Consider the following 22926-nt stretch of genomic DNA (forward strand, 5'->3'; position numbering starts at 1 on the left):
ACCGTAAAGGAAACGGTAGTGCTACATCCTGCATCTCATTATCCCGCCCAGTGGAATGACATCGCTTAGTAGATGCCGGGAATGATCCTCCAGGGGACAAGCTCAACATAACGATCCCAATCCTTTCCATACTTCTTCTTGCACTTTTCCTCATCACGGCGTTCGCGGTGGATGAGTAAGACGGCAAAGTAGACGATGAAGAAGTAGGTGAAGATCATGCCCCATCCCTTGGCCTCACCAGGTACAACGTACTTTCCGTAGCTGTCCTTGAAAAAGTACGCATCCGTCTGAGCAGCGGTGACCGGGTCCTGAGCCGCGTTCTTAATGACATATCCAGATACAGCGGTGGGCAGGACATAGGACCAGCTCATGAACCAGTCGCCTAGGTAGTTGATGTGGCGGGCCATACCCCACCAGCCGCTGACGAGGAGCTTGGAGCCGGCAGCTGTCTCGATGTACTTGAGGTGCTTGACACGGGGGTCTTCAGGGTTGGTCCTGAAGCGGTTCTTCTCGTTGTTGACGGCGCGGAAAATGTAGTAGCCAATACCCTGTACTGCCAATACACCGACTACACCGGTCAGGCCGAGTTCGACAGGGTAGACAGAGAGATAGCGGGTCTGGAGAGAATAGGTAAAGGGAACCCAGACAAGGTCACCAAATGAAAGCATCATGCCGAAACCGTCTGCGATGAGGTCAATGGTGGTGAGAATGGCGGGCTCCATGTATAAGGCGTCAAAGGTGTAGACGGTTTGCGCAACGGTGACGAGGATAATGGAGTCGGTTACGCGGCCAAAGTTGCGGTATTGTTGCACCATAAAGGCAAGGTCCATGATGACCCATCCCAACATTCCGGGGCGGAGTTCGCACCATGCCTTGATGTCAACTTCACCAAAGATGGGCAGAGTGATGCGTGGGTTCAGTTCGCGCCCGATGAACCAGTCGTATAGCATGTTGCCAGTGTGGCCACCGGCTGCAAGTTCCCGCATGGAGGGATCCTTAGGGTGCTTGACGCTGAAAGAAGCAACATAGACGTAGATGGCCAAGAAGAAGGAGATGAGGATGTTGCTGGTGACAATACCAATGTAGTTGTCGTGAATAAAAGTCCAGACCGGAAAGTCGACACCTTGGGAGATGGTTCCAGCAGCGAGGACTGTAATGATGAAGAGAGCAGAGTAAAAGGCTGATGCGTATTAGCATATTAGACTCTAGTCAGGTGAATATGACTTACCATTGAACTTGTACTTGAGCCTACCACCGGACCTGAGCTCTGTGCCCTCACACTCTTCACCTGGGAGGAAACGATACAGAACCAAGCTCAGGAAGTAGTAGCCCAGGGTACCAAGGAGAGCCTGTGTGTTGAGCAGACCAGAGAAACCAGTCCATCCAACCTCCTTCTTTAGCTGTTCAAGGCTGAAGCTCTCAGGGTGGAGGAGCACAGGTGCCGGGCATCCAGAGACGTCATTGCACACAAACATGAAGACGTAGACCAGAAGGGGAAGACCGAAGGAGATGAGGAAGGCTCCAGGACTGCCAATGCGGTTAGCGTGATGATGGTCAGGGTCCTCGAGCAAGATGGAACGTACGGTCCGAGAAACTCATAGCCATGGGGCTCCTCGGCGAGCTTCTTGATGCCCTTGTCGGCAGTTGCTTTTGCCATTGTCCCAGCTGTCGAATTGTATCCTCTGGCTCTTTCAATGCCTGTTGATGGCGCAAACAAACAAACGTAAGCAAAGGAAAAGTGGCCCGTCGCGTTCCGTCCCACAACAACAAACAATCCCAGGCTCTTTTCTAGTGGATGATTAACGCGCCGCCTGGTGAATGGACGAGGGGAGGCACAGGGTCTCCTTATGTAGTTGAGTGCAGGACCACACAAATCAGTCGATGGGAGAGGAGGTCGGGAGCTTCGTAGCCGGAATGACGCGCACAGGCTGGTCTTGGCGGCACTAACCGCACCCAGCCCCAGCCGGAGTGCCAGGGATGCTGCGGGTGCAAGCCACTACGACATGGGGTGGCAGCTCCGAAAGCCAACGTGTTGTAAAGGACGAGACGTGTAGGCGATCGGTCCATCGCAGTCTTCATCGTCACCATCGAGTATCGCCGGACTGCGCTGCGCGCCAACCAACACCGTCATGATAAGCATACTTCATGTCCTGGTCCTCATAGCAGCATCGGCGCTACCCTTTGCAGCCGCCGCCTCGGACAAGCCGCTCAAGCCATGTACCGTCATCTCGCCCACCACCGAGCGCTTCTTCGACCTGAACCCCATGCGCCGTCTGGCTCCCTCCCAGTCTGATGGCAAAAAGAACAGTAAGAAGGAGGGCGACGAGGGCAGCTGGCATGCCAGAGGCTACGACTACGGCGCAAACTTCACCATCAACTTCTGCGGGCCCGTCGTAGAAGAGCTCGACGAGGTGCAGGACCTCGACAAGGCCCTTTGGCGCAACGTCAGCGCCTTCTACGAAAAGGGCAGCAAGCAATGGGCCATCGGGTGAGTTCTATCGCCCGTCAACAATGATACCATCAAAGACAGACGATGAGGACAATCGTCATATGCGCGCCCTTCCCCAAGGCTGAAACACAACAAACTTGGAGTCGCAATGCTGACTGAACACCTCCACCACAGCCTCGAGAGTTCGGAACCCATATTCCGCGGTCGCAAACTCATCCTCAACTACACGGGCGGCTCGCTGTGCCCCTCCTCGTCGTCAAAGTCCAAGCGCGCGCTCGAGCCAGTCGCCCTCGACTCGCGTGAAATCATCGATGGCGACGACGACGATGACAAAGACAAGGACAAAGACAAGGACAAAGGCAAAGATGGAAAGAAAAAGACGCAAGAGCGCCGCAAGACGACTGTCATTTCGCTCCTCTGCGACTCGGACCCCCTGGCCAAAACCTCCGTTTCCTTCGTCGCCGCAGTGGACGACTGCGCATACTTCTTCGAAGGCCGCTCGCCCTTTGCTTGCGGTGGCGTACACCAGGAAGCGCAGGCGCTGAGTCCAGGCGGTGTCTTTGGCGTCATGGTCATGATTGCCGTGCTCGTCTATCTCGCCGGTGGTTGCGTCTACCAGCGCACCGTTATGCACCAGCGCGGATGGCGCCAGCTGCCCAATTATGCCATGTGGGCTGGTATCTGGCGCTTCTTCACGGTGAGTTTACTCCGGTGCTTTCGGAAGAGCGGTCGTATCGCTGTTTGATCTAGTTTAATGTCCCTTTTGGCCTCTTGGAGTGCTGACGTTGAAAAAAAAAGGACATGTTTGTCATCTTGACTTCTTCCTGCGCTCGCTTTATGCCGGCTCGTCGCGGATACAGTCGCGTTTCCCTGGGTCAGGACAATGCGCGCAGAGGCCGGCGCAATGAGGATGAGGATAGACTCATAGATAACTTGGATGAGGAGTGGGATGATTAGACAGTTCCTGTGTACAGATATTGAGCATGGCATCATGATACGGCGTTTATGGGTTTGGTTTACAAAGTAGCACTTCGCCTTGGAGCACATCAGTCTCGGGCGTAGAGTGGGTTGTTTGGATATGTAGTGTGCGTTAGCAATTCATCTCATCACGTCACTCAGCACATGTCATTCTCCCAAAGAACCACATTCTTGTACCTCATGTATTGAGCAGGTACCTGGTGTTGCTATCTCGACATACTATATACATGCAGCGGCGAAGCATATCGGGCACCCGGGAAACACCAGTACAACCTGCAGATAAACTCGTCTGTGTTGTCCATCAATACCAGGGGCCGAAAGGTTTGAATCTCCACCATTTGCCCAAACAGTACCCCATTAGACTGGCTGACGTTACCAACTAAATAGTAGTAACGCTGCTCCCACCTGCAAAGCGTTGGAAGGAACCCTCAGGAACGTCGGTGGGATAACCTGTCAAGAAAAACCAAGGGGGATTATCGTAAAGTACCATGACTTGACATCTTCGTAAAGAAAAGGAAAAAATTGGAAAAAGTGCTCCCGCTCAGCTGAACGACGCAAGAAGATGTGAGTATGTCAACCTACTCATCATCATCCATGCTATCCTCGACATATGCCTGGTTGAATGACCTGGACTTCTCCCGCAAGACCCTGGGGACGTTGTTGGTCTCTTTATCGGCCTGTTCAAAAGACACTTGTCCCGAATCATCCGTACCACCATGCCCCTCTGTACTATTGTGAACCGGTTCTTTGCTCTGGGCATTCGTAGGTACCTTTGGATACACTGAGCTGAGATCTCCATTGGCGATGGGCTCGAATTGCGCATCTATACCTCTCAAGATCTGACGAGTCGCTGACTTCATCTCACGCTCTTCGTTAGACAGTACTCGCGTAGGTTGGTTACCAAGCGCACATGTGTAGTCCCTGTTCATGTTTCTAAAGATTTCGGATGCTTTGGCTTCCATCCGTTTCTGTAGCGTTTTGGACATGGCTTCGAGATCCTCTTCCACTTTCTGAACCGCTTTACGGAACATTGTATGCCGAGCATCCACAACATGACTTATCATATGTTCCTTCATCCGCTTAAACGACCCAGGACCATTCTGTGCGGCGCATATGTTATATGCATCACGCATCATGTCCACAATGCAAGGTGTAAAGTCGCGGTTAGCTTCGCGTTGGATCTCCTTCATCTCATTGACAAGATCAACACCATATGCTTTGAAACCATCTTTGTAGTTTGGGAGTCGTGTCCTCAAAACGGACAGGTTAGCAAGTCCAATTCCAGTGGATCGAACACGTGCTTCAATGGCTTTATGGGCCTTTCCAAGGAGCTTGTCGAGGTCATCGATGTGGTTGTTAAGTGTTTCTGGGAGGCGTCTCTGGAAAGTGCGCTCCCAGCCCGTAGCGAGCCGCTTCATGATAGGTTCGACAAGATCCGAGTTGAAGTCCCGCTTGCCCGCTGCTGTAGAATGGAAGACACCCGCACGGCGGACTACGGCTTTGTACGAGGCCCACATTAGACCCCCTTGGTCTTTCTGACCCCAGGCGCCAGCTGTTGCAGGTGCAGCCTCGATGGCATCATTGACGAGTTCTGGGAACCTGTCGGAGATTTGAAGCCTCACCTCGGACTTCACTTGCTTGACACAATTATGCACGCTATCATCGAATCCCGTTTTCAGCTCTTCCATCCTTCGCTCTAGGAACTTCAAGTGCTGTTGTTTATCCTTCTCAGTTAACTTCAAGTCAGGGCTGTTCTCTGACGTCCACAACCTGAAGGTGATCAACAGTTGCAGGAAACCCGTTAGGAAGGTTCGGCTTGTTTGGATCCGGCCAGCCTCGGTGAGCTTCTGGCAATGAATTTGGAGCTGGGGGATTTCAGTCTCTTCTACACTTGTGAAACCGTGCACATTGTCATCCTTCTGCATGCGTCCACACATCTTTTGATACGCTCTGCTGCTGACGCAGAAGACAGGTAAGGACTTCGCGACTTGCTCATAATCACGCATCTCTTCATCGGGGTCAAAGCTGTCCTCGTCTGCTTCAGCAGCGTTCTCTTGATCAATTTCCCTGATACCTGCAGCAAAATCTTGACGAATAGCAGACTTGGAGTAGAGATTGCGTCCAGCAATGCAGATCCGGCTCATTTCTGCTCTGATCTTGCCCTTTTCGGTTTGCAACGTTCCGATTTGAGGTCCCAAGTCATCAATCGCACTTTGCATCTTAGTGCTTTCCTGACGAGCATTTCTCTTAGCCTCCCTTAATTCCTTGAGCTTGTTTCTGACGTCCAATTCAGACAATACGAGTCGCTCGCCTTGGAACTGAACTTCACCATCGGAGTCGGAGACTTCGTCGTCAGAGTCAGAAACTTCACCGTCAAAGTTCTGTTGCAACTCCTGTCTCTTCAATGGTCGTTTATCCGAACTGGTATTTTTACGCTTCTTGAGCGGAGTGATGGGTGCGTACACTGGCTCTCCGTCTTGCAGTCGCTCATGGAGTGTCTCCCAGGTCTCGATTTTCTCGGCTAGGCTTTCCATCGCAAGTTTGTATACTTGTTGCGACTCTTCGAGTTCTTTAATTCTGCGATGAATTTGCTCGATCTGTTCATCGTAACTCCCGCTTTGCTGTTCGAGTTCTGCGATTTCCCCATCCAGTTCAAGACTATCAATCGCCTCGGTAATGGAAATATCGTCTGTTTTTGAGCAAATAAACGTTACACTGGAAAAGCCACCATCGTACTTCAACTGGCGCTTGAAGGAGTCTCCAAGAAGGGTTTTGGCAGCTTTGTCGTCTACAGCGCGATTGATCGGAGCAACAATCCACAGGCCTGTGCATTGCTTCATGTAGCCCTCGGCTACAGCAGCTCTAGCAGCATTACTGTCGTGAACGCCTGGCAGGTCCACAATGACGGCACCCGTTGATAGCGCTGAGCTCTTGGTGTATATTTTGACGACTTTGATCAAAGGCCAGTATTCCGTCTTAGGTGACGAGGCTTTTGTCCTACTTTTACTTTTATCCTTTTTAGACACCTTTTCTTTACTGTCGACATACTTTTGGAGCTCTATATAGAAACTGCCTGGATGGCTCATGTGTATCTGTTTGGTGGTTCCGAGAACGCTCCTAACAGAGTTGTCCAACATGAGATCAGGTATAGTGGTCTCGTGCAATGCGTCCTTTCGCACAGATGGATACACAGCGTGAAACTTTGCCCATGCAACACCAGCATCAGAATTTGGATCCTGGACTTCGTGAGATAGTGTACCATTCTCAGACGAAAATTCTTGCATTAGCACCGAGAGCTCCTTTTCCCAATCTTCGGGACTGATGAACTCAATCTCCGCACGATACTTAGAAGAAGCTTCGTCACTGTTGTTCCAAGAAATCTCAGTAACAACAGCGGTACAAGCCCGCATGCAGTTGGTAGGGACGAGGCGTTCTTCATTAAGCATCGCGTTGATTACACTGCTCTTTCCAGCTCCTGTGTTGCCTACCACGCCTATGACAGTGCGCTTTCGCTGGGCTTGTGGAATCAGTGTTGCTATAGTCTCTGTCCAGGGAGTCACCTCTACGTTAGGCCTAGATGTAGCGCAGTTGATGAAGGTATGCTTGAAGCTTTCGAGGATTTGCATTGCTCGAGCTGCGCCAGCTTCGAGGATGGCGGGGTCTTGCAGTTCGATTATGCGTCGAATGTTTCGGTCGAGATGGGCAAGGTCTTGTTCGTTACCCTCGTCCAGAGTAGTCTCTCTCATTAGTGCGTCCTCGAGCGGCGAACCCAGCGAGGGTGAAGCCAGTCTTTCGTGTTTAATGCTGATTCGTTCTACATCTAGCACGGGGCTGTTAGTAGAAGGACCGAGTGCTATAGAGAGAACAAACGTACCATTGTGGAGCTCGGTAGGTAGAGCCGCACTGATATCGCGCTCTTTTCCATAGTCTTCCTTCATGCCTGACTGCGTCGGATCAGTAGTCATGGAAGCGACTATCCACTGGTAATGTACTTGATGTTGATGAGTTTGGTAGCGCAGTGAACATTAGAAGGCAAGAAAAAGAGGCTGCCGAAAGAAAACTCTTCGTCTTTGGACTGCCATGAAAGTGAGAGTGAATTGATATGTTAGTAATCGGGCAAACACTCAGCAAACACAACTGTGGGGCTGCAGAGACGCACTAGTTGCGCGCTGTCACATGACAGCATTTGGCCAGGGTTTTGGCGGCAGCTTTGGGAACACTGGCATGCTCCGCCTAACCTGTATTCAGTCGTATCGCAGTATGAACACATTATATTGCCAAGTTTTTCTACATGTTATCATGGAGACCAACCAAATCTTACATACGCATTGTATGGCATTCACTTTGTGCATTCTCTACACTGTCTTTCACTACCAGCGTCGACTTTCCTATCTCCGAGCTTTGTCTCGCGATGCTACTGTCAAAAGTCAACAATGGCCTTGTTTCTGTTATGTATACTAGCTGAAAACCTTCAAACGCAGATGCACAAATCTGAATTCCACATCCTAAAGTAACGATGAGTGCGACACCACGACCGAAGCGCAAGGCCCCCAAGCTCGATTCAGGAATCAATGGACTTATTACAGCATGTAACAAGAATGACCGCTTCAAACTCTTAGATGATACTACCATTTCCCCAGGAGACTTGGACAACCCTATCCATTCTGTGTTTTCCAAGTTGGACAGCGTAGGGCCGATGAAGCAGATGCTGCAGCTGGCATCGCATTTCCTTACCCACGATACACTTTTATCCTTCTTCATACCCTTATTGTACGGTCGTGAACTCAAAGGTGTCGTCAATGGCGCATATAAATCCTATCTTTCAAACCCTCTAGCTAGTGCGTCCGGAGAAAAGTATCGACTATATCTAGCTGGTGTCCGTGATGCGTTGGAATGTCTCAGTCACAGCGTTTCATTTCATTTTGTGCCACCTGTAAAACGGGTGTATGCACGCACTCTAAAAGAAGACGAGCCATCAATTCACAGCACAGAGTGTTATTCCCTATTCCAGCGAAAATATTCTTGCAAGATTGAGTTGGCGGATTACTTTAAAAGCTATTATACTGGCGGTGAATATGCCGCAGCGTCTCCATGTGCGCAGTTTCGTCACGACTTCCTTTTTGCCACTACGCTTGTACATGAAGTAGTCCATGCCATCGGTGTGCTGCGGCGAGGCAACCTTGAAGAACCATACATTCGAACTGATTGCCCAGATACCGAGTGGGGGTATGGCTGGGAGCATTTCATGTTTGGTTGCGTAATTAATCCTCAAGATAGATCCAAGCCTGGGACACATCTTCTGATGCGCAAAATATGGGCAGATCCGAAAGCAGCGGAAGAGGCTGGAGGCAAAGAGTACTCAGATGTTTCCATGTCTTACATTGCGCAGTGGTTTCGCAAAGACACATGGGACATAGTTCGTAAGCAAGGACCAGCTGTGATTACTGCCCCCATTACCCATTTTAAGATTCAGTCTTCAAACAAGCTCGGTGCTTGGGTAGTTAAGAGCGATTGCTCAGAAATCATAGATGATTTGATTGAGCTACATGAACAATGGGAAAGGCGTGCTATAACGCCCGGCCCTGTGTTAGGTTCTCCAACAACACGTAATGGCCGTGTGCAATGCACAAAGATTCTATGGCAGTTCATGACTCCCAAGCAGCTCCAGAAACACAATGTGCCTATGCCGGTTCGTGCACCGCAAAGCATACAAAGTCCTCTACCGTGCTTCCAAAATCACACCAAGAGCCAGCTAGCAAAGTGCAAACATATGCACACGGCACTTGCATCCGATAAAAATGATACTAAACTCTACAAAACCCTTGATTCGAATTGCCGTCCCACTCGAAAGCGGCGCGCAGATCTAATGGAAGAATGTAGCCAAGCTAAGAAGGTTAGAAAGTTGGAAACAGGGAGTTAATCTGAATTCGTATAGCCCAACCTCTTGGATGATAGATGACGCATGGCCTGTTGTAGAAATAAATTAAAATTATTTGTAAATTTCGATTCTCGCCAAATTCCTTGATTATATGGGATGACTTGCGGCAAATGATCCAGCTTCACACATCACATATGCCATCTGTTTGACAACCGTGTATCACAACACCAAAACGACTTGAAGATCATTGTCTCACAAAAGAGTATTTTTGAACTCGAATTTGTCTCATTTCGTATATCATAATTACTATAATAGCTGCTACCAACCTTATGTCACCCCCCACATTCAACTATTCACCACTTTCACCTTCACAACAATCAATCTCGCCATCATGCCTTCTCGGCCCAACTTACCATCCCGCAAGACCTTTATCAAAGACCTTATGATATCTGTTGCTCCATCTTCAGCAGACAACTACTGCCCGATACGCAAAGAAGAATATGACGAAAAGCACCTCCCTACCCTTCTCCGACCCTGCGGTCACATCTTCGGAAAACAATGTATACATTCGTGGTTTGTGGAGGATATCAACACTTGTCCTCTGGATAGAAACCAGCTCTTTGACCCATCTACGCATGACGAGAAAGATGAAGCTGGCCCGTCACCTCCAGTCGGTGAGGCTTCAACCCAACGGAACAGCGCCAGGTTTAGCAACGCGAGAAGAAGCGAAGGCTTCCGTGGAAGGAGTCGGAGCATGGGCTATCTGCTGTGTCTTAGCGGTGAAATCATTGCAGTAGATGGTTACGTAACACCCAACGGATGTCGTCGCCTGGTGCGCGATCTCTGGTATCAAGTTGGCATTTTGTTCGAACACTTGCTGATTCACCCTGACGAGCTTGATCCTCTCTCAGTGAGCGATGACGAGATTCGTAGCTCTATTCTTGACGCACTACCACGAGGCATTCATGTTGATGAAACAGCATGGTCGGCAATGGCACATATAGCGAGGATCATGTTGAATCGTCATAGCGAGGCATATGCGGAGAGATTTGATGCGAGGATGACGGTTGAGGATGCAATAAGCTGGGGACAAGACATCTGGGATGTTTGTGGCCTAGACAGTACTGAAGAGTGATGATAGTACAATTGCTATCATCTCTGCTGTCTGTTCTCCTTTGGGCTTTGATAGGAGAAGAATTTCGATACTTTCCCTTACTCAACGCATATAGCTGCTGTAGCCTTCATACCCTTTCTACATGTAAAAGACATTACTTGAAGTTGTTTCCTTAAAATACTTAAATAATTAGAAAAAAATCTAATGTATGTTGTGTAATAACTTTGCCGAACGGGTATGAATGAAATGGCTCAACCCAAATTAATTTGCAAAAGACCAAGTGTCAAGTCACTGTTGCAGCACTGATCACGCATTTAATACTTTGATGTTCTCAAATAATCCCACGGTAGTTATGGAAGATTGAGAGGGGCTGGTGATGAAGTTCATCGACTGGGTCTTCTACACTTTTATGCGAGCTACTACTGGCAAAATAGTCAGAGCTTGGTATGAGATCTGCCAAGGAATAACGAATCCCTATATTTATCAAAGTCTCTACGAATATGTTGAAGTCCATTGTTTATCTCACTGCTTACCCGGCAGTCTGTATGCAAGTGGTCAGTCACGGAATACGATCGGGTCTCCAACCGCCCCACAACTCAATTGGGACGCTCGGACTCCGCGTGATTTACAACTCTGATTCCCGGTAGATTTCGAAACATCTCCAAAGCCCAGTATCCGTAAACTTCCTTTGAAATCACTGGATTGCTGGTGGCAAGTGCGTTGTCACATGATGACGTTATAGCCGTTCTGAAGTGTCCTCGAAGGCTACGGAATTTCTGGAACGAGCACGGGCTAACCCTAACCGGCCCTCTCACCCCCCACATTTCGATCAATACCCTCAGTCGACCAAAAACTTCAACATATCACAAAGGGCTACAACATTTATCTTCTTATTAGACGGCTTCGACTGCAAGATTGTTCAACAGTCGGTGCTGTTCAGTTATTCTGATTGCCGTTCCACTCCGGCCACAGCCCGGTCAAAAATCCTCACCGCCCACACTTCTTGGTTGCGCAACAATAGCAAACCCAAATACATACACCAATTCTCCTACTGAGATTATATACTGGCATCATATTTATATAGGTACACAGTAGACTGTGGTACGAACTCTACCAGGACCACTGCATCGCGGTACCAATTCAAGTAATCCACTTTAGACTGGCGTCCGCGACTATGATGCCCAACACAAACACCCCCTACAATCCCGCAGCTCACAGCACACCTACCACACTACTTCCCGAAGAGGTTTTCGGCTATATTGATGTTGTAACCTTGGCAGATATTCACCGGTACCTCCGGGAGAGTGAGGCACAGGACGACATCGACCTTGCGGCATGGATCCAGGAGAACTATCTTTACGGCGTTGAAAAAGACCAACCTACAGCGACAATTCGTACAGCCCAAGGCTTTGCTCAATTGGATCGAGCATATCGCCGAGTGCGATCACTTACTAACAAAGCTCAAGACAAGTGGCCGTTCTTCGACAGAAATTTCAAGGAGATGTCCTCAGCCACAGTTCGGAACAACGCACGCGGTGAAGCCGCTCCGGGAGTATTGTACCCGATTGAAAAAACGCACAAGGCTTTGACTGCAGTTGAACAGCTGGGCGCTTCAACCGTATCCAATAGTAAGTGAAGTGAATTTGAAACTATTTCTAGTGGCTCAATCTAACTGTAGCTTCTTCAGCCCCAGGACTTCAGGTGCCGTTTGTTTCGGTAAAGCCAAGCCGCCACCAGCTTTGTAGACAAGAGGAGGCTCGTCCAGCGCAACAGAACCCAGTTCTTCCCCCGTCCAATCTGCCAGCAACTCCTGCTCAGCAGCAGGCAGGTGAGAAGGATTCAGTTCATTCGCAAAATTTGGCGCAGGAGATTTCTATGTGTATGGGTACGTTGATTTTTATAATGGAGCCATGCTCACTTCACTGCGCTCCGTTCGTAACTTCTCACGGTCATCGCCGACGATGCCTCATCACGCTAATACCCTTATAATTGGCCCTTTGACTAACATGACATTTGCAGACACCATCACAGACGCCAGCAGCCGAGAAATGATCCAACCTGAACTGCCGCAGCCTGCAGCAACCTCGATCAGACGGACGCGCGACGCAGCTGACGATGTCAAGCTAGAGACCCCGTCTACAAGTCCATCAAGTCATTCCAAGCTCAATGATAATGACTCCAAGGCGGACCCCATTCGAGATGCTGGCGGTGGCAAGGTCCGTGGACCGAATGGCCGATATCTATCCAAAGACGACGATTTGTCTAGCCTGAAGAAGATCAAGAAACCCAAAGGAAAGGGTGGTAGGCCAAGCTTGAAATCATCTGACCAAAGTAAGTTTCTATTCCCGCTCCTGTCACCCAAGCGCAGCCACTGTCGTACTCTGCATTAGGCGCAAGAGCTACATCTGATTATGATATAAACATACTTACAAAACTAGATCATTTGATGACGATGGATGGATCTTCAGATAAGCCCGATGAACTGTCAACTGGAGACGAGGATGTCTCCGTTGAAGTGCAGACACCTTCGACGCCACCCCCTGACCAAAAAATTGAGGAACAGAACAGTAGGTGGAGGAAGAATTCGTACATCTATTTTCGCTGAAATTTGATTTAGAGAGCAATGCGGCTGCTACGATCGCAGTCCTTGATACCACATCACCCCTTGCTGCCAAAGATGGGACCGAGAACCAAGCGACATCTCTGGCAGCTTCTACTCCTGCGTATCTTCTTGCAGCTGAAGCTGATCCGGTGCCTTCAAATTTGGATCGTCTACCGCCTAATTCACGTAGAGCCATCAAGAGGAAGAGCGAGCCGGTTGTTCAGGAAGGGGAGCGCAAACGCGGCAGATATGGTGGCATAGTGGGTCGCCCGCGGAAGTCGGAACAACGTGAAAACCGCCAAGGTGCTGAGGAAAATGATTTGACACAAGATCATGGAGAAAATGGAACAGATTCATTACCCCAGATGACGACACGTCGAAGTGCCAGACAGTCTGCTGCAGCGCACTTGGATACTCCGAAGGCCGACGAGCCAACATCCGAGCATGACAAAAAAGACTCGAAGCTTTTGAAGAAAGGAGTAACAGCAGAAACTTCTCCGAGCAACGAAAGTATGACTACAGCGGAAGACAAAACTATGGGAGGCATGGAGGAGAAAGACACGGCTACAATTCACAAGAACACCTCTACACCTGCCCGCAAACCAAAGAAGAAAGGCACACGCTCGTCAGCTGAGCCTAGTACTCGTAAGCGTTCAGCCAAAACTCCGAAACCAGACCTACTGAAGATGGGGTTGGAGAAAACCACTCCCGTCCCTGTAAAGAAATCGTCTACAGACATAGAGAAGAACGGAACCACGCCAACTTCTTCCGATTCGACTGGTGTTATTATGTTCAATGGAACGAAGGAAACTCATACTGGCTATTTAGAGTTGTTCGCACGTCTAACTACCGGCCAAGGCATCATTGAGATTCCCATTCCTACCGATCAACTCAACAGCGACGAGGCAAAGATGATTGAAAAGTATGCCGAGTGGAACGCGCAACCAGATGCAGTTCCAGTCCCGTACGGTCAGTTCCGCCAGATCTTCTCCTTTGCTAAGAAGGATTGATGGGCTAGTCTTACATGGCACTAGACCATACTGAGAATTTAGGATAACGAGATATGTACAAATAGATTGACTGACGAATTGATTCATTTAACTCATACATGTAAAACTCCTCTAGGGTATGCAGACAAACCAAGCCTAGGACTCATTTGGTGCCATTTTTCGCCCTAACTTTAAAACATCTGCGAGTATGTATGATACGCAAAAGTAAATTATTCTCTTATTCCTCCTGTCAGCACCTAAAAATCTTATTTTTCTACGTTGCTATATTGCCCACTGTGACCTTGTGTAATCTCCCGAGAAAAGAGCCCCCCTACATCTAGAAACTAAAATGGCGGTCGCTGTATCAAAGTGCATCGGCGATCGATTCCAGTAAGCCGAATCCACACTTCTGCCCTGGGCTTCACATCTGGAAGGATATATAGGTCGCTCTGTCCGAACTTCTATAAAGCAGAATCCATTGACCCGGGTAGCGCGATTATCAGAGATAATCTAGTGAAGCGGAAAGTACTCATTTAACAGAATGGCCCTTAAACATGTTATATGCCATACAAATATCTTAAGTACATGCCCATGTACTGTACACAAACCGTTCTAATAAGTTTACATGTTTGCACTATTTTATAGCTCGCAACTTGGCCTCTTTCGCCCTTCCCCTTGTTCTTCTAGAGCACGTAAGTTAGTGATAACACCGAAAAAAGCATTCATCTCGGTATTTCAGAGGGTGCAATTTTTTCAAGTAAGCACTCATTTTCCTGCAGTCGCCTTATAAGCATAGTTGGGAGTGGGAATACGGAAAAGTAGGGAAAGGGTGTAGTCTTGGATTTCCCTTTGCGCTGGAAAGGGGTGGGGGTGGTATGTACAATGCATATTAGAAGGCCGAGGTTAAGCATATGAGAGACAGAGAAGAAGGGGGTGTGAATGACGTAGCAACTAAGAAGCTGTTTCATACGAGTTTTATTTTTTTAGTGTAAAGAGAGAGATATGACTAAAAGAGGAAAATATTGTAAAGCATAAGAGACCCAGCTATAATATAGAGACCATTCAATATACAATAGAGAGTAGTAAGTAGGCTGCATGGCGTTTTACTTGACGGAAGTAGAAAATGTCGTATTTATCACGTGGAGAACTAGTTACTCACGTGTTTTTTAGACCTTGGACGAAGAGTGCCTTGGATAATGTCACGTGGAACGGGCTTGGCATGGGGTGCCTGGTTTGGAGTTGTTATTTGCGGGTCAACAACGGACGAAATTAAGTTGTTTCCTTGATCCACTTGTGACAGGTTGTCACGGTAATGTGACGTGTACTGTGACTCGGTGTTCGGCAAGTCCGGTCAAACCTCAATTGAAGAGTGAAGTTTTTTTCAAAGCCTCTGACTGGAGGGGACACACAGTTCCGATGATCACCTTGACAGACGATATGGAATTCTTCCTGTTTCGACTCCTGGATATAGCACCCCGTCTTCGAAACGGTAAAGTGGATGGCTATAGCCAGATCCGCGCTCTCGCCCCTACGTACTGTCGGATAGCGTGATCAACAAACCAAAAGCCAAGTCGTCCACGAACTGCAAAAGGAAGCTCGCACATCTGATGCCATCAGCCACAGCCCGTTCCTGAAAAAAGGCATGTAGCATGTCGACTTTTCCTAACGACAATTACTGCAACCCACTGCCCAGGCACTCCACGGCCCCCCCTTCCCGGCCTCGCCGCAACCTATCACATCCACATATCCTATCACTTGGTACCACCCCACTCCCCATCCAACAAAAAAACACATCCAAGAAACGATCATCAGTCGCTCAACCAACCCCTTATCTTCACCACCACTTTCAATCTCCGCCATGCACCCTTTTCTATTTTCAACCCCCAAAGGCTGTTCACGTGTCCCCCGGGCCGCATATGCATGAGGCGTGCAGCTTGCATAGCCTCGCCCACATCACCCCCCCCCCCCCCATCTCCACACTTCCATCCGTCCATCACATCCATTCATCCATCCAGCTCACTCCTACTACGCGATCCCGTGCCACACTAACCCCACAACCCGTTTTTTTGTTTGACACGCACACACCGTTAGTTACCCGGTGTCGTGTAACGTTACCTTCTATCAGTTACGCGGGCTACTAACATTTCGGCCCATGGTTGGTTTTTTTCGCCGTTTCGGCAGGTACGGACGCCGAAGCGGATGTTTTGTTAACGGTGTGAGCGAAGTGTGTGGGGGGGCGGGCAGGACTAATGCTACTACTACTATCACGCTTGTTCACTCACGCAAGGGAGGACGTGACGTTGTGGATCTGGAGACTAGGGACCGGCTGTTTTGTCATGTCTTATTACTTCGGGTATTTACAGCAGTACATACTGCTCTAGACGCGGAAATTTGTGGTTCTTCTGGCCCCCAATGACTCTTCCCTTTTTTTTCTTCCCCGCGGAATGTCGAATGTCCGTCCTAGTGTGTTGTCGTGTTTAATGTCCGTCCTAGTGCGTCTTTTGTCGCTTGCGCGATTCTTTGACGGCTAGGCGTGCATGTAGTAAGGCGTGAGCGGACATGGCCGATGTCGCAAGTTTGAGTGTCATGATACGTTTTTACACTGTGGAATTTTGCAAAGCGACATTAAAGTATCCGAGAGTTCAGGTCCTAATTAATTTGTTTTCTCTATGTGTGTGTACTATTTGCAACTCGAAACTTCTGGGACAGTGACAAAGTTGCAAAGAACTTTCTGGTCTCTCCTTTTCCTCGGAGCTTGTTGTAAAGATCGGCATCTGATGACGGAGGTTTATCCAACCTCAAATCTCCGCTCCGTTAAGGCTTTCAGCGAGGCTTACTTTACTTGTCTTCGCTTAAACTTTGACGTTGGCCATCTTCATATATGGCGTTCGGACCCACTGTGAATGAAACGTGATTGACCATGCATGATATGCGGAGAGGCGTACGACCCCTGTTAAGGGTATTACTCATACCCATGCGCAGAGCATATGCGGGTGTGGGGGCTGCATTTCCCGATGCGGTAAGAAGGGAGAGTACAAAGGGCACATCAGGGTGTACGTCAATATATCTGGCTCTTTGTCGCATGTGAAAGAAAAGACGACAGGGATTATAGTTCTCGTGTTTGTGGATCAGTGCATTCTAGAATGCCCGTATCGCCGTATGGATGGTATGCAAAGTCCCGGTCAATGACTTGTGTGACTTGTAGCGACTATGCAAGTTTGAGCATGACGGCTGCGTTTCCGATTCGTATACGCTATCTGAGCCAATGCATGAAAAAACTAGGCAGCTTAATCGATGTGTGCCGGCGCATTGAGAAGAAACTACAGATCTGTACTGCTGGACAGCAAGACCATCGTGCTCCATGATGAACCAGTGGTGATACTGGGTTTTCCTACACCCGCAAATAGTGAAAAGAAGGCGTGTTCACCGTACGACTATGACCAGATCTTGACAGCCCCGCAAGGTATCAAATCTTAGTATTTCACATTCACGCCATGTGCTTTGAATAGCATAATGGTGAAAACTGCTTATCGTAATGCTGCACTGATTGTCGCGCTTCCATTATCTTCATTCTGATGTCTTATCATGCTGGGCGAACTTGTTCGTCATCTCCGTGTGCGCCGCCATTGTGCCTCTAGTTCTCGTGCCCTCGCTGCAGCCTCCAGTCTCTTTCGTTCTGCCATTTCTTCCTGACTCTGTTGGTAATTGGGTAGTTCATCGTCTGCTCGTGGTGGGTCGTTCAGTCCTAATAATTCCAGTTCCGCATTTACTTCATCCATTTGCGGAGGTGGTTGCCATGGCTGATACGAGTCCACAGACATATCAAGTGAAGGCTGTGGATGATTGAGCGCTGGCGCTGCTAGTGACGAAATGAGTGGTGGGGGTTCAAAGTTCTGCCAGTCATCTCTTTGTTCTCGCTGGGGCTGTCGCATTGGTGGGGCGGATGATTCCTGGGGGTGCTGCAAGGGCAGGGGAATGCTATCGTTAGTACTCCGACGAGCGAAAAGTGAACCTCGGAGCTGTGGTGGTGCACTGGGAGAAAAAGGTTCAGAGTCGCTTGGCAGGCCAGTCATTGCCTCTGCAAAGAGGTGAAATTGTGACATGTCCGTAAAAGGCTCCGTAGGCGAAAGGTAAGTGGTATGCGGTCGTGGTCTACTGGGTGCTGCATCGCGTGGTGTCGAGTTGAGGGTTGGGTCGGGAAAGGTGCGAGTTCGGGGCGATATCATTTCGAGGTGGGCATCTGAAGAAACCGTACGTCGCTGCTGAGATAGTGATGCCGTATTCTGTGGCGGTGTCGAATACGGCTGGTAATGGAAGGTCTCCGAGAAATCCGTAGCTGGAAATTGAGTCTGGGGCAAACTTTCTGCGCTGCTGCAGGGCGACTGAACAAAACCACGAGGCGAATTAGGCATACTGCGAGAGTGGATATGCGAGTAACGGACATGGGTTTCCACACTCAAATCTGTGGAATGCCGTTGGTTCGGCTGGTAGGGCTCTGGCTGCAGAAGTGTCGAGTCTAGTTGGCGGGGAGGCTCGCGACGGAGAAGGCCGAACAATGTCGAGCATTTGCTTGGTTTTCTTTCGGAATTTGAGGGCGAGGGTGGTAGTGGTTTGTTGAGATCTGCGTTTATGATTGGCGGCGATCGCAACGGCGTGGTTGGGTGAGAAGAGCATGAGCTAAATCGGTGTGCCGTGGCTTGGTATGCAGAGAGCTCTGGCCCGTCTTGTTCCTCTTCTTGATGTTGGCTCGCAGAAGCCGGGATGTTGTACCAAAGCTCGTTTGCAGGCCGCAAAGGACTGGGTCTGTGAGTGTCGTGCGCCATGGGCCTTTGTTGTTGGTGCTGTGTTGAGGCGAGATCAACGCGCAGAAGTAACAGGTCAGCCGGCACGACTGACTTTGGCGTGGACGACAGGCTCTGGGGCTTATAGCTGGAGGCTGTCATGGGGATCGTCAGCAGGAGGGCGGTGGTGGCATGCTAAAGGAAGCTGTGTCGCATGCAGATGAATCCAGGGCTGGGACCAGGGGTAGGCAGGCTGGGCCCAGGACGATGGTTTTAAAGTGGTGGTGGTGGTGGTTAGATGCAGTGCAATGGTGGAGCGCTACTGCAACATGTAGTAGTATTCGGGCAAACCCAGAGATTAATACCGGTAGCCGAGTTGCAGTCTGACAGGCCCAAGTCTTCCAAGCATGCTTCCAGAGAAGCGGATGTATAGTATTACCAGACGGGACGATAGCGAAGTATATGGGTGGAGCGGCAAGTGTGGCGTAGCCAAGGATAGTAGCCGACGCAGCGCGCAGGGGCAGGACAGAGAGTGGTGAATTGCTATCTATGTGGCTAGTATGTGTAGGCACGGAAAAGGAGAGTAGTAGTATTAGCGCAGAATGCAGAAACCACCTGTCCAAACGCATGTCATGGTGGTAGCAACAAGAAAGATGTGGGGATGCTAGCCCCCGGCTGAAAGAATGGTGTTGACGGAAAGGGATAGGGACTTGGAGAGTCGAAAGGATTTCGAGGCGGCTTGCTGGCCTAATCCCCCAGGCCAAGGCTCACACGACGCTTATCACACTTAACACGAATACGGCACAAAAGACAGCCCTGATAATGCGCCGTCTGGTGGCGACATAAAGTGTAGCGAAGGTGCAAGCGGTGAGGCTTGACATGGCCCATGCTACCCAACCTCAATGCAGCCAGCCGGCCGCCTGAGTCCAGTCCTCAGCGCATAAAGGTTCATGGACGCGCCGGGTGGGATGCGCACAAGCGGCAAAAATCCTACTACTCTAGGAATGCAACAGCTGGTGCGAGTGGCAGTGGCAATAGCAACAGTAACGGCAAGAAAGGCGGCCATCCATGATGGGATGAAAGATGCAGCGCATGCACTGCCTCAGCTAAATTTAGATGCATGCGCCCTAAACCACAACGTGGGAACTAGCCGAGGTCCTGGCTGCATGACCTGTCGTTGCCCCGGCCGCAAGCATCATCTCGACGCACCGTGGCTTGACACTCTAGTGTCATCCAAATCAAAAGTGCCCCAAAACTGTTCACTCTTCTCTTCATGCTCACTGCCGTCTCCGTCGGTGCCTTGGCTGCTGACGGCATACGTATGGCCTAAGCCTCCGACATCTCCATCGGCGTCATCACCACCTGTCCAAGGCCTCAAATCAGCCAGGCGTCATCGTATCAACTATCAAACTTTCGGCTCAATTCAATGTAAAACCAGTCACGTGAGCTTTGCACCACTGGCTTAGCGCAACGCATTGCAATGCTGGCATGAACACTGTTCAAGTCACGCATGTCTTGCTTTAATAAATAAGTGTTTGGCTGTGGAGCTTGGCCCTTGCTAGCAGGACGCATCCCCCTCCGCCTTGGTTACAACATCGCAGAGCTCTTGATTTGCGGGGCTTCTGGCAGGGCCCAAAGATCGGGTCTTGTCATCTTGACCGATCATTTTTCCCGTATCCACTAGTAACTCATTTGCTACCCCACAATGCGGGAAGTTACTACCGTCTTCGCCAAACCAAAAAGCACGTCTCTGTTACTCGCCCGCTTGGCCAGACTTTGTGCAAAGCATAGTAAGCTCATCCGAAGTAACGGGACAGTCGTGTCATTCATACTTAGCCCATCCCACGGAGACAACGAACCATGGGTACGGGCCTAGACTTGTGGCGTTAGAGTTTGCACTCTCATACACACAAACAATCAAGTGACATCTCAGGGGCCTACCAGCTCACACAGGACGCAGCGAGGAAAACAAGCCACCAAAAGCGTGCACGGCCTGCCCAACGGCTGCTATTTCTACAAACTCTACAATAGACATCTGGGTATTCGCTATGGTCACGACAGACCCAGCATACCGCTAGGCAGTATGGCTTACCACGGCTCCTTCGGGTTTGTAAACTCGACACGAACTCCTTTTTCTCAACCCCTCAAGGAACAACGAAATACGAACCAGGCATGTTTGAATTACGTGAGAAGAGTGCCATTGCATACTAGCAAGGCCCTATATGCAATAAAAAGTCGTCTGGACGTACGAGTTAGTGGAACAACTACGCCAGTGCTTTGTGCAGGCGGGTTCGGTTTGTTCTTGCCCTGACACTCATGGATAACCTTTTGGTTACTTGCTTAGCTAACCGATTGCGCAATTTCAACCCGACAATCCTCTCCGGTCTCATTCCCCCGTCTGTCCGCATTATGTCCGTGGCCAGCAGATGCAATCTCTGGATCACCAGGTAGGTTCTTCAAGATTGACTTTCTTGCCACATGGCTTCGTCAAGGGGGTGGCTTGCTCCGCTCATCATCTCATAGACCACTCAGCTGAGGACATCTGGAAAGGACCAACACAATCGACTAACCTGTAACGCGACTAGTGATTTGATTTAGAATTGACCAATCGAGACAGTGAATTATGCCTAGTTCAAAAAGTGATTGAGGACCTGTGAATATTCTGCAGAGACCGGCAAGAACATCAATTGAAGTTCACTACGCAAAATCACATTAACAAAAGCTAACAAAATATCTCAATTGACGGTGTTTGATATAAAAAGTCTTGAAAAAACGCATCTGAAATTAAGCCACTCCCGAATCATATCATTCCCAACATCCTGTACACTCTCAATATCACTGCCTTCCCTTCCATCATCTGAACCCCTATCAATCTCTTCTACCACAAATTCACTACCCGCCACTTCACTCCCCTCTCCCGCCGTAACTCAACCTTTCTTCCCAAATTCCCATCTTCTGTCCTCTCTCTCTCCACCACCACCAACAACCAAAAACACTGCAATTCAGCAAACCATACAATCACACAACCCAACCCACCCCTCCCTCCAACAGCTACGGCGTCTTCTTCTTCCCCAACCGCACGTACTCCCACACACCCAGCAGCGTCAACGGCAAAAAATTACTACAACCGTGTTCTAGGCCTTTCCGTCGCAGAACTGGATGTATACAGATGGTGGGAGGTATGGAAGATTTGAACCGTACGATCGGAGGCGGAGGGAGGAGGCTTAGGGCGATGTGAAGAAAAAGGTATGCGAAGATGGTGTGGGAAGAGAGAGAGAGAGAAGATCAAGATGAAAAACAAGGGAAGTGGAACTAAGGGTGTGAAACTTGTGGCATTAAGGAACTATTCCCGATCCAAGCATTGGCCAAGTATCCATATCGGCTGACTGTAATAGTTACTATATCTGTCCCACCGATTCTTCCAAACCTACCCCTCCTCGTCCACGAGAACCAGGTGCAGGCTCTGCTTACCGAGATCAATCATCAGCTTCAACTTGACCTCCGTACTACCAATCACCAACGAGAGGGAGGCCTGACGGGCGAAGGTTCGTCATGCCAAAAGGGCGTCCAATCAAGGCTTGGGACATCTATGTCATCTAGATCTACGAAGCCCATAGAGGTCACATCCTTTCCCATCATCACCATCATGGCCATGGGTAGATTTGGATCCCTTCATCCACAGATGGTGACATTGGCTGTCGGAAGTTCGATTACCACGTCATAGAATGCCCTTGGCGGCAGCTTTTCAATGCTACTGCCACTACAGCCACACCAGCCACTATTATACCAAGCACTATCGATTCACCTTTGCCCCGCGCTCGTACCCGCCCCAGTCTAGCTTTAGATTCCGCAATCCTTACTTGATTTTATAATAATATAAAGTGTTGGTAGAACACCTAAATATTTTCTAAATTAAGATTTATATAAGTAGATACAAATATAGCCTTACTATAGTATAGCCTGCCTCCTCTTAGAAGCTCTTCTTAGTAACCTCTAGACCCTCTTGCCGCCGCCTCCGCTACTCCCTATGCCTACTATAGCATATCACGTGAAAAATCGTATTCGTAAGTCAGTCATATGCTACTACACCATAATAAATACTTTATTACGATTACATGCCGTACATTTCGATGAG

General features: G+C 49.3%; 8 protein-coding genes across 8 annotated transcripts; 4 read left to right on the forward strand and 4 right to left on the reverse strand.

Annotated features, from left to right (window-relative positions):
• Positions 1-65: 65 nt before the first annotated feature.
• Positions 66-1657, reverse strand: PSV08DRAFT_187312 (ergosterol biosynthesis ERG4/ERG24; the record flags this gene model as incomplete). The annotated part of the gene is made up of 3 exons (XM_014225108.1): positions 66-1180; positions 1229-1527; positions 1584-1657. The coding sequence occupies 3 exons, from the start codon at positions 1655-1657 to the stop codon at positions 66-68; spliced, it is 1488 nt and encodes a 495-aa protein (XP_014080583.1).
• Positions 1658-2036: 379 nt separating this feature from the next.
• Positions 2037-3570, forward strand: PSV08DRAFT_328470 (mannose-6-phosphate receptor binding domain-containing protein). Its single transcript, XM_014225109.1, has 3 exons — positions 2037-2488; positions 2624-3146; positions 3248-3570. The coding sequence occupies exons 1-3, from the start codon at positions 2130-2132 to the stop codon at positions 3404-3406; spliced, it is 1041 nt and encodes a 346-aa protein (XP_014080584.1). The 5' UTR covers positions 2037-2129; the 3' UTR covers positions 3407-3570.
• Positions 3571-4005: 435 nt separating this feature from the next.
• Positions 4006-7173, reverse strand: PSV08DRAFT_412016 (Dynamin family-domain-containing protein; the record flags this gene model as incomplete). Its single annotated transcript, XM_014225110.1, has 2 exons — positions 4006-4179; positions 4210-7173. The coding sequence occupies 2 exons, from the start codon at positions 7171-7173 to the stop codon at positions 4006-4008; spliced, it is 3138 nt and encodes a 1045-aa protein (XP_014080585.1).
• Positions 7174-7943: 770 nt separating this feature from the next.
• PSV08DRAFT_355472 (uncharacterized protein) lies at positions 7944-9347 on the forward strand (the record flags this gene model as incomplete). Its single annotated transcript, XM_014225111.1, has 1 exon — positions 7944-9347. One exon carries the CDS (start codon positions 7944-7946, stop codon positions 9345-9347), a length of 1404 nt encoding a protein of 467 aa, XP_014080586.1.
• A 349-nt stretch (positions 9348-9696) lies between these two features.
• On the forward strand, positions 9697-10440 carry PSV08DRAFT_251027 (uncharacterized protein; the record flags this gene model as incomplete). Its single annotated transcript, XM_014225112.1, has 1 exon — positions 9697-10440. The coding sequence occupies one exon, from the start codon at positions 9697-9699 to the stop codon at positions 10438-10440; it is 744 nt and encodes a 247-aa protein (XP_014080587.1).
• A 1153-nt stretch (positions 10441-11593) lies between these two features.
• On the forward strand, positions 11594-14257 carry PSV08DRAFT_404734 (uncharacterized protein; the record flags this gene model as incomplete). Its single annotated transcript, XM_014225113.2, has 5 exons — positions 11594-12047; positions 12098-12304; positions 12439-12750; positions 12858-12986; positions 13037-14257. 5 exons carry the CDS (start codon positions 11594-11596, stop codon positions 14029-14031), a joined length of 2097 nt encoding a protein of 698 aa, XP_014080588.2. The 3' UTR covers positions 14032-14257.
• A 3169-nt stretch (positions 14258-17426) lies between these two features.
• PSV08DRAFT_328506 (uncharacterized protein) lies at positions 17427-18460 on the reverse strand. The gene has a single exon (XM_014225114.2). It carries the CDS (start codon positions 18420-18422, stop codon positions 17616-17618), a length of 807 nt encoding a protein of 268 aa, XP_014080589.2. The 5' UTR covers positions 18423-18460; the 3' UTR covers positions 17427-17615.
• A 324-nt stretch (positions 18461-18784) lies between these two features.
• PSV08DRAFT_328517 (uncharacterized protein) lies at positions 18785-19480 on the reverse strand. The gene has a single exon (XM_014225115.2). It carries the CDS (start codon positions 19418-19420, stop codon positions 18962-18964), a length of 459 nt encoding a protein of 152 aa, XP_014080590.1. The 5' UTR covers positions 19421-19480; the 3' UTR covers positions 18785-18961.
• Between the last annotated feature and the right edge of the window lie 3446 nt (positions 19481-22926).

Source organism: Bipolaris maydis, assembly GCF_028858645.1.
Source record: "Bipolaris maydis strain C4 unplaced genomic scaffold PSV08scaffold_14, whole genome shotgun sequence".
Lineage (NCBI taxonomy): Eukaryota > Fungi > Ascomycota > Dothideomycetes > Pleosporales > Pleosporaceae > Bipolaris > Bipolaris maydis.

What these genes read in the sequence shown, in the direction of transcription:
- PSV08DRAFT_328470 (XM_014225109.1), top strand. Translation starts at nt 2,130, where the DNA reads ATGATAAGCATACTTCATGTCCTGGTCCTCATAGCAGCATCGGCGCTA. An exon ending in AGCAAGCAATGGGCCATCGG is followed by an intron (nt 2,489 to 2,623) that starts GTGAGTTCTATC and finishes CCTCCACCACAG; the next exon opens with CCTCGAGAGTTCGGAACCCA. An exon ending in GTATCTGGCGCTTCTTCACG is followed by an intron (nt 3,147 to 3,247) that starts GTGAGTTTACTC and finishes TGAAAAAAAAAG; the next exon opens with GACATGTTTGTCATCTTGAC.
- PSV08DRAFT_328506 (XM_014225114.2), bottom strand. Translation starts at nt 18,422, where the DNA reads ATGCCTAATTCGCCTCGTGGTTTTGTTCAGTCGCCCTGCAGCAGCGCA.
- PSV08DRAFT_328517 (XM_014225115.2), bottom strand. Translation starts at nt 19,420, where the DNA reads ATGCGTTTGGACAGGTGGTTTCTGCATTCTGCGCTAATACTACTACTC.